Source organism: Heterocephalus glaber, unplaced genomic scaffold (assembly GCF_053883595.1).
Source record: "Heterocephalus glaber isolate CG9 unplaced genomic scaffold, H.glaber_assembly_v1.0 deba00001444, whole genome shotgun sequence".
NCBI lineage: Eukaryota > Metazoa > Chordata > Mammalia > Rodentia > Bathyergidae > Heterocephalus > Heterocephalus glaber.
The window spans coordinates 32,274,562-32,284,347 of NW_028258297.1; the positions used below are offsets into that span (position 1 = coordinate 32,274,562).

General features: G+C 53.4%; 1 protein-coding gene across 16 annotated transcripts in view; it reads right to left on the reverse strand.

Moving 5' to 3' along the window:
* The window catches only part of Tead4 (TEA domain transcription factor 4), a 53,832-nt gene extending 45,940 nt beyond the window's left edge, over positions 1 to 7,892 (reverse strand). For 6 of the 16 annotated variants that reach the window (XM_087213577.1, XM_013067331.3, XM_087213578.1 and 3 more), the window contains exon 1: positions 7,741 to 7,892. Coding sequence is in view for 7 of the 16 variants with exons in the window: in XM_087213573.1 (XP_087069699.1) it covers positions 2,787 to 2,811 (25 nt within the window). In the remaining 9 variants the exon portion in view is untranslated. Of the gene's footprint in view, positions 1 to 2,786; positions 2,931 to 7,740 lie in introns of those variants that run through there. The other 10 variants (XM_087213574.1, XM_087213572.1, XM_021248074.2 and 7 more) reach the window with 8 other exon arrangements.
* Between the last annotated feature and the right edge of the window lie 1,894 nt (positions 7,893 to 9,786).

Below are 9,786 nucleotides of genomic sequence, written 5' to 3' on the forward strand. Positions count from 1 at the left end.
ACGGAGTAAGTCTCCTGGGGGCCTTTCTTTAGGGTTCTCAAATAAAGCCAGAGTTGGGCTGTGAGGGTCGAACTGCTCGGTGGTACTGGCAAAGCCCTGGGTTCAAGTCCCTGCACCACCAGTCATGAAAGCACTTGAGAGGCCAGAGGATGAAATTAACCAGCTGGTGCCACTTTCAGCACCCTGTCCTAGGGAAGTCCGGTCTCAAAGCTGATTCACTGGCCTCTGGAGCCTTTGCGGACACCAAGCTGCGCAGAAGGCTCAAAATGGGGGCAGAGGGGCGGCAGGGAGAGGCTCTGGCCCTTCCAGGTGGGGCCACTCAGCCTGGCCCAGCTGGTCGCACCGCCAGAGAGGAGCCTGGAAACAGATGCCAGTGGGGCCTCGCCTCCGGGGCAAGCTCTGGGCAGGGGCATGGGAGCAGGTCAGGGAGGCAGAGCCTCATCCTCCTCCTGCAGGGCCCTCTAGACGTCCATGCCCCAGCCCCAGCCACTGTGCCCTCGAGGAAGACCTTGGCTCAGGGGAGGAAACCACTTGGGCTCCTCGCCCCAGCATCTTAATAAACATTCTCCAGCTGGGGATTTAGCTCAGTGGTTCCACTGCCTGCCCCACAGGAACAAGGACCCGAGTTCGATCCCCAGTACCACAAAAAATAAAAATAAAATAAAATAAATTAAACATTCTCCAAAACACTGTACCTAACACACCCAACAAAGGGCTCGAACAGGAAAGAGCGTGCAAACAGAAGAAAACACTGGGCAAAAGAGCAGGATAGGTATGTCACCAGGGAAGTTATGCCGATGCAAATGGGCATGTGAAAATATCCTTCTCACCTCAGGAACATGTAAATTAAAGGCTAATGAGAAAGCAGTATATAGCTACCAGAATGGCAATGTGAAAAACAAAAACAGCTGGGTGTGGAGCTGCCCACGTATAATCCCAGCACTCCAGGAGGCTGAGACAGGAGGATCCCAAGTTCAAATCCAGCCAATTTAGGCAATTTAGCAACTTAGCAAGATTCTGTCTCAAAATAATATTTTCAAAGGGTAGGGATGTATTGTAGCTCAGTATGAAGGCCCTGGGTTCAATCCCCAGTGCCAGGAAAAAAAAAAATTCAACAACAACCCTAGAACACAGAGCCCAGGTGAGGATCTGCAGCAGTGAACTCCCCTGAGGTGTTGGGGGATGCAAAATGGCGTGTTTTGGAAAACAGCATGGCAGTTTCCTAAAATATTAAAAGCACGGGTACCATGTGGCCCAGCAACCCCTCCTAGGTATTTATGCAAGAGAAATGGAAGTCTGTGTTCACACAAAAATATAAATAATGTGGTAACAGGTTTACTAGAAGTGACAGAGGCTGGAAACAGCTTCCACATCTTTCCACCAGGGTAGGAGAAACACTATGGTCTGTGGGACATCTGTACACAGTAGTGGAATACTACTCAGCAAAGAAAAGGAACAGACTGTCTACGTGCATAACAATTTCAGTGATTCTCAAAGACATCACGCCAGTGAACCCCCAAAGCCACCCAATTGTATGATCGCCTTTACATGGTGTTTTGTTTTGAAACAGGGTCTCACTATATAGTCCAGGACAGGAACACCGCAAGCAAACAGCAAAGCCAGAGCCTCCAGAGCCCACAGCCCTGGAAGCCACCAGGAGCCTGCAGGGTGCTGGGGGCAGCCAGCATCGGCAGCCCTGGGAAAACCTGAGTCCCGCATGTGGAAAGCACAGCTCCCAGCCTGCACAGGGCCAGGCCAGCACCTGCCCCACCCGCTGGCTTTTCAGAGGCACTGTTCTGTCCTGGCTGAGGTGCTCAGTAAATTCTGCTGATGACCGAAAGCCCCTGGACCTTCGGTGGGATCCACTCTGACCCAAAACACCCCTGCTGACTCCCTCCTAGCCAGTCCATGCCTGGCAGCCCCTCCCGTTCCAGACTGAGACGTGCTCCTAGGTGTGCAATGCACACAAGATTGCCAGCACTGTCTATGAAGAGCTGTAAGCTGTCAAGATCATAATATCACAGCAGGTAAAATACAGTATTTCAGTTCATTTTACCAGGCGTTTTACTGTTTTCCAATTGTTTTTTCAGTTTCTATTTTTATTAGTACATATTTGCAGTACATGATTACATTCCTTGTGGAAAGTTGGTGTTTTAGATGGTTCACTTATTTATCTTGCTGTGGCTGGTGAGGGAACCCCGGGCCTTGTACATGCCAAGTAAGTGCTCTACCACCGAGCTCCACACCCAGCCTTTCCCCTAGTTTTTATGCCTGTCGGGGCTCAGGGGGCATAGGACTGAACACAGAGGCACCCCACCACTGATCTACATCCTCAGCCCTGTTTTTTTTGGTACTGGGGATCGAACTTGGGACCTTGCGCTTGCAAGGCAGGCAGTGGAACCACCAAGCTAAATCCCCGGCCCCGCTCAGCCCTGTTTTATTTCTTATTTGAGATGGTCTTATTAAGTTGCCCAGGCTGGCCTCAAACTCAGTCTCTCCAGTGCCAGGAGTATGTGCCACTACACCTGGCTCATTTTTAAATGTGGCTCTTAGATAACAAATCTACATATGATCTGGCTTACTTTTTTCTTCTTTTTTTTTTTTTTTTTTTTTTTGGTACCTGGGATCGAACTCAGGACCTTGCGCTTGCAAGGCAGGTGCCGGAACCACTAAGCTAAACCTGAGGCCTTTTCTTCTTTAATCGAGTGGTGGAACCCAAAGCCTCCACATGCTAGGAAGGCATCTACCCTGAGCTGTCCCCCTAGCCCTCTGGAGTCTATACTCACTGCTACTACTCTGTATGGGGGTCATCTTCCCCAACCCCCAAGTTCACGGCAAGACCAAGGTACAGTTGGGCATGGTGGCGCATGCCTGTAACCCCAGCTCTGGGTAGGCTGAGGCAGGAGGATCACTATGAGTTGAAGGCCAGCCTGGAAAGAAAAAGAAAGAAAGGGAAGACCAAGCTGCAGCCTGTCCCCAGTGCCCTGCTCCTTTGGCTCATACAAAGGCGGCAGTAACCCCGCATCCCCCCACCCTCCTCTACCTGCTCAGACACTGACTGTCTCGTTGCTGAAGCCAGCTTAGCTCTACCTCCCTCCAGCAGGAATCCTAGAATAGCGAGGTGGGGAAATACCTCAAGCATCATCCACTTCACCTGCAGAGAGACCCGACCGTAGGACTGAGGGAGCAGAGGCCCGAGAGCTCATCTAGTCCAATTTCCACCCGGTGCAATGCCTCCAAAGTGCCCCCAACAAGCTCCACATTGTCCCACAGGTTCTTTGTAGTCTCACATAATGAAGTAACTTCAGACCAATCAGACCCAATCTGCTATTGCTGAAAAGAGGGCCTACCTTCTCGAAATGATAACCCTCATCCACCTTCTGCTAAAGACACCTGCCATGGCAGGATATGGCAGAGCACACCCGCAATCCCAGCGCTCTGGGAGGCTGAGACAGGAGGATCACCAAATTCAAGCCCAGCCTGAGCAATTTAGTGACTTAGTGAGATCTGGTCTCAAAGTAAAAACTAAAAAGGGCCGGGATGTAGCTCAGTGAAAGACCCTGGATTTAATCCCTAGTATGGTGGGGAGTGGGGGAGGACACCATCATAGAATAACAACTCAATTCTTTTTTCTTTTATTTTTTTTGGAAATGCTGGGGATTGAACCCAGGGCCTTCCCCCATGCTAAGCAAGCACTCTACCACTTAGGTACACCCACCAAGCTCAGTCCTTAAGAGCACAGGATGTCCCCACCTTCGAGGACACACATAGTGCTCATGTGGCCAGTGTCGCAGTGCTCACTGTTTTCCTTAACAAGACGTCACCACACTCGGCCTGTCCCCGAGTTGTGCTACTATGTACCATTTGGTTTTCTTCTTCATGAACTTCTTTCTTTTCCAAATGTTCTACAATGTGTTTGTATTAATTCTTAAAATTAATACAATTAACAAGAATTAATACAAAACAATATTTCAGTTCATCCATCTGCTTACTCTGGAACCCAGGTCCTGTCATCCGAAGCGAGCAACTCTCGGCACTCACTGCACAGACAGAAAGCAAAGCCAAGCCCTGCGGTGCGGCCCTGGGGTTCCCCGGGTGCCACCAGCGCACTATCCACACTTGGGGTGACCGTTCAACCAGCTGGATATCCGACTCACAGCTGCTCACCAGAGCACCCTTCTCTTGTTCCCAAGAATCACGAGACCGAAATCCTTCCCAAAGGGCTGAGTACAGCTCAGGAAGAGCACCTGCCTAGCACTCAAAAGGCCCCAAGTTCACTCCCCAGCATGGCAAAAGAAAAAGAAAACAGCTGCTGAATATTCCTCCATCCAAATTAGTTTTGTTCCCAAAGACTTGGTAGAATAACTCCACTTTGGCTTCATTTTCAAAGTCTTCACACATTTTTTTGTTCAAATATCTGACCAGCTGGACATAGTGGTGCACACCTGTAATCTCAGCACTCAGGAGGCTGAAGCAAGAGGATCACCAAGAGTTCGAGACCAGCCTGAATTACAAAGTGAGGGCTTGTCTCAAAACAAAACACACCAAAAACTGACCCGACAGAGCTGCAATCCCTTAGTGATGTAGCTCAGTGGCAGGCACCTCCCTAGCATGCACGAAGCCTGAGCTGGATCCTTGGCACTGAAAAAGAAAAGAAAAATCTGACCTGGAATTAGGCAATGGAGCAAATGAAGCTCGCAGTGTGCCACTTCCAGCCCCGTGAAGAAATCCACTGGGATGGCCTTCCAGGACCTGGCAGGGCTGTCTGGCTGCTCTAGGGACCCACCCCAGCTGGAACCCAGGCAAAGCAGCCTGCACAACTGCTACTGCTCAAGTGCAGCGCCCCTCATCTCTCACAGAACGGGCACCCCTTACAGGACAGCATCGAAGTCTCCTGCCCCAGGCCTGCCCTCCCCACCCCGAGCTCAGCCCACAACTCTGCTTCCCCATCAACCTTACGCAGGCTCAGTGCCAAGATGGGGCGCAGCCAAGAAGCCACACAGCCTTTCAGCCTGGCCAGGGCGGCTCAGGAAGACACCCCAGGGCTTGGAGAGAGGAGGACAAGGCAACATGGAGCTGGCTGGAGTGAGCTGGGTGTGAGTGGAGGCCAGCGGACACCACTAGGCCTTCGCTAGTAGGACACAGAGCAGAGCCTCAGCCCAGTTCTGGGCCCTGGAGCTCAGGTTTCCCGGTTCCCTGGGGAGGAGAGGCCACCCTGAGGCCCACCCTGATCATCAGCCCCTCCCCTGGGCCCTGTGCACTGCCCCCAGCACTCCACCGGATCCAGTCTCATCCCGCAGGAGGGTCACCAGTCTTGGCCCAGCTCCCTTTTCCGGCCAGTGAGTCCTCTGTCCATTGTTTCCAGGCAGTCTGGGTGGGAGGAAGTGAGTCCCCACCCTTGGGGCCGCCTGCCCACCCGCTCCCTCCCCAGGGAGTGCAGCCCAGCAGGCTACCTCTCCGGGGAGCTGTCCACACACACACACCCGGCATGAGGGTGTGGCCACAGAGTGGCCTGGAATGCTGGTGGGGAATTGTCTGGAGATCCAGTCCCTACCATCTGAAGGCCCCAGGGCAGGCACACAGGTGTGATCAGAATCTCTCCAACATCCAGGCAGGAAAGCCAAAAGCAAGGGAAGAACTGTCCCTTTAGCAGCGGTCAAGGCAACATGAGTCTGAATACAGAACTTGGAAGCTGTGGCTCCCCGCCCCCACCTCTACCTGGGCCCCTGGCTGGTGACACCCTGGGATGGGCGACTGCCAGAGAGCAGCTGTTTCAGCTCCAATTTCAGAGCTTTAAAGGGAGCTAACCTCGGCCAACACAAGGTCATGGGGCATGGGAGACAGGCGAGGTAAGCCACTCTCACAAGCCTGAGTCTCCAACTGCCACCAGGCTGGCCTCAGCGGCAAGAAAAGCAAGGTCCACGGCCAGGCACCAGGTGTCCTCCACTTGCCCCAGGAATGAGAAGCTACAAGCTTGGCAACAGTTAGGCCTTTGGGACAGTCACCACAAGACTCCAGAAGGGAGCCCAAGACGACATGACAAGTGCGTCCCAGGTCTACAAAGAGGGAAGGCTGCGGGTGTGGCAAAGCCTAGGCCAGCCAGGCCCTGGTTCAATCCCCAGCACAAAACAAATACAAACAACAACAATAATAAAGACTGGAGGGTGAGGCGGGAGGATCACAAACAAGTTCCAGACCAGCCTGTGCCAACTGGTGACTCAGCAAGACCAGGCTCAAAATGAAAACTCGGAAGGGGTCAGGGATATGTAGCTCTCTGTGAAGGCACTGGGTTCAACCCTAATACCACCACCACAGAAAGAAAAAAATCTCCACCAGGTAAAGTAACACAGAACGTGGGGGAGAAACACGGTGCCGAGAGGGTGTGAGGAACAGCTCCTGGCCCCTTCCTGCCTGGCAGTTGCAGATCCCACTGTGACAGCAGCTGAGCACAGGATGCTGTCTGCCTCCCAAAATCTCTCCCAAAATCTTAACCGAGCCACAAGATAGTGGCACCCAAGTCATTCCAAAACCATCTACTCATCCCTAGGAAAAGAGAGCATGAAGCTAGTAGGTGCTTTGCACAGTGAGTTTTCACAACAAACGTTCTGGCTGGGTATTATTATGGCTAAGGAGTGAAGGTCTTGAAGGTGTTAACTATCAGGATTTGTGCCCAGGACCTGTGCCCTTTCTGCTCCATCAGTGGTGTGTTTAGGCCACTGCCCATATGGCTAGGCAGCTGGGAGGCTGGGAACCCCCATCTCAGGGTGGCCAGGGAAGCAGGGCAGGTCCCCAGCCCTCCGACAGGCTTCGTCGTTCCTTCCCAGCAGACCTGAACACCATCCGTATCTATCCACATCGGCTTCCGGGATTGGAGGAAGAGCCCCATCCCTGTCTGCCCGCAGCACTATCACTCACCACACACCGTCATTCCTGCCCCTCTCCTGGACACAACAAGGAATCAGAGGTGACCTGCGCCTCGTAGGCTGGCACTAATGAGCTGTTCGCAATGCTTCCCCGAGGAGAGCAAAGGGTAAAGAACCGGAGGAGACGTAGCCTGGCGTTGCAGACGTCTTTTCCAGCCGGTCGAAAGCCCTGGCTTCCCCCCAGCACCAGAAAAAGAGAAAGGAAAACTACCGAGGGAACCTTCTCAGTGGCCTGCTCAACTCCCAGGACCTGAACCTGTAAGAGTCATCAGGCTGGTAACACAGAAGCCTGCTTGTCTTCAGGCAAACCTACAGCTCAAGGTTCAAAGTGGTCCCTTCTTTCAGGGACGACCAACCCCTCAACCCCAACAACCAGCCCAGCATCTAAAGGCAACGGTCTCAGCTTCCTTCACCTTTCCGCCCGCATGTCCTAGAAACTATTCCAGGCAGGAAGAGACTCCGCTCTGCCTAGAGGGAAGCTGCGGAGAGAGAGGCGGCGTGGACAGCGCCTCCTGCAGCGGAGGGCCCGCGCACACAGGGGGGCGGAGGGCAGCAGTCGGAGTTGGAGCCCGAGTCGCGCCGGGCGGCAGCCTCCCCGAGGAGACCCTCGCTCGCACACTGACCCCCAGTGAATCCCGCCACGCACGCGCGGGCGAGCCGCTGCGCCCGGCCTCCTCCTCCTCCCACCCCGGCCTGGAGCGGGGAGCTCGGCCCGGCCCGGCCCCGCAGGAGCCCGCACTCCGCGGCCCGTACTCCGGGCCGCAGCCGGCTGCTGGCGAGGGCTCGAAGGCGCGGCCGGGCTCCGTCGGGCACTCACGTCCACTCCGGCCGTCTCCTCAGCCAGACCCGTCCGCTCCGACGACCTCGGCGCGGCGCGGCGCGGCGCGGCCCGGCGCTCGCAGCCTTACCGGCCCGGGTTCGGGCTGGGTCCGGCGGGCGCCCCGCCCCGGCGCGCTCAGCACGGCCTGGATGCCGCCGCCGCCGCGGAGGGAGGAGCCTTCGGACGGACGGCGACGCGCGGCCGCCGGCGGGCGCCTCTCACCTGACCGCGGCCCTGCCCAGCTCGGCCTCAGCCGGAGGCGAGGGGCGCGGCCTGCGCGGGCTGAGGGCCGGGCGCTCGGGATCGCGGGGCTGTCCCTGCCAAGACCCAAGTCGCTCTTGGTGTGAGACGCGTGCCCTGTGAGGACGGACGAGAATACCTCAGCACCTGCCCTTGGACAGCTTCTAAGGCAGCTGGGCGCCCCTTCCTGGTGGCGCAGGCCTGTGATCCCACCACTTGAAGAGGCTGAGGCAGGACAGTTCAGGCCAGCCTGGGCTACATCTCGAGACCCTGTCCCCCCAAAAGATTAAAATCAAAAATAAATAAATAAAATAAGGGGCTGGAGCTGTGACTCAGTACAAAGGCCCTGGTTTCAATCCCCAGTGCTGTAATAATAATAGTAGTAATTATAATAATAGTCATGGCCAGGGAGCTCAGTGAAAAGACTCTGGATACAGTTCCTAGTATTTCAAATAAAAATAAATAAATAGTTCCCAGACAGACATGCTGACTTACACGTGTAATTCCAGCACTCAGGTGGCTGAGACAGGTAGATTCCCACAAGTTCAAAGCTAGCCTAAACTAGGGCTGGGGAGTTAGCTCAGTGGCACCATACCTGCCTTGCAAGCACAGGGTCCTGAGTTGGATCCCCACTACACACCCATAAAGAGCTAGCTTGAACTATATAGTGGGACCCTGTCTCTAAATAAAACAAAGCGAAAATTTAGCTGGAGGGCCAGGAGTTTAGCTCAGTGGTTCCGCCGCCTGCCTCGCATGCACAAGGTCCTGAGTTCGATCCCTGATACCCCCCCAAAAAATTTAGCTGGACTCAGTACAGAACAGTGTTACCATAAAGTGAAAGTCTGGGTTTTAAGCCAGCAGGCCAAATGAATTTAGGGGAAGCTGGGTGCTACAAATACCTGGGCTCCTGTTTGAAGCCATTCAAAACAAACTGGCTTGAACATTTATGTTGCTGGAGCTCTCCCATTCACCATGTTGCTTTGGGAGACTTGAAACCAAAGCACTTGGCTTTTTCCAAAAATCAAAGCTAACCTCAGGCACGTTATCTTCTAATCTTGCCTCACAGTGGGTATCTGCCTCTTACCACCCTTGCCAAACAGAAGCCCTGAAGAGAGTAAATGTCTGGTTTACCTTATTTTTCACTCAACACCAGCATGGTGCCTGGAACAGAGAAGTGCACAATACATGCTGAATAAATGAAATTTATCTGCTACTATGGAAGATGCTAAAAACAAAGCACTAAAAATGCCAGAGTTGTATCCACGAAGGGCATTCTGAAAGTGTTTGTGAGCTTTGGCAACATAGTGAGACAAACCAGGCCTGGTAGCGCATGCCTGTGATCCCAGCACTGGGGAGGCTGAGGCAGGGGGATTGCTGCAAGTTCAAGGCTAGCCTGTACTACCCAGTGAGTTCTAGGCTAACTTAAGACCCTGTCTCAAAAGAAAAAAAAAAGACAACATAATGGGACTAAGTATTCTTTTTTTTTATTATTATTATTCTTTTTTTTGAGACAAGGTTTCACTATGTAGCCCAAGCTGGCCTTGAACTCATGGCAATCCTCCTGCCTCAGCCTCCCAAGAAAAGTACAAGCATGCACCACCACGCCTGGCTTTTGTTTTTATTTTGCAAGAGACTCTTGCTAAATTGCTAAATTAACCAGGTTAGGCTTGAACTTGTGAGCTTCCTGCCTCAGCCTCCTAGAATGCTGGGATTATAGGCACACACCACCATGCTCAGCTAATGGTGTGACATTTCATCCAGCTTTTAAACCATAGATATGTTTGCCAAGTGGAGACTGGAAAG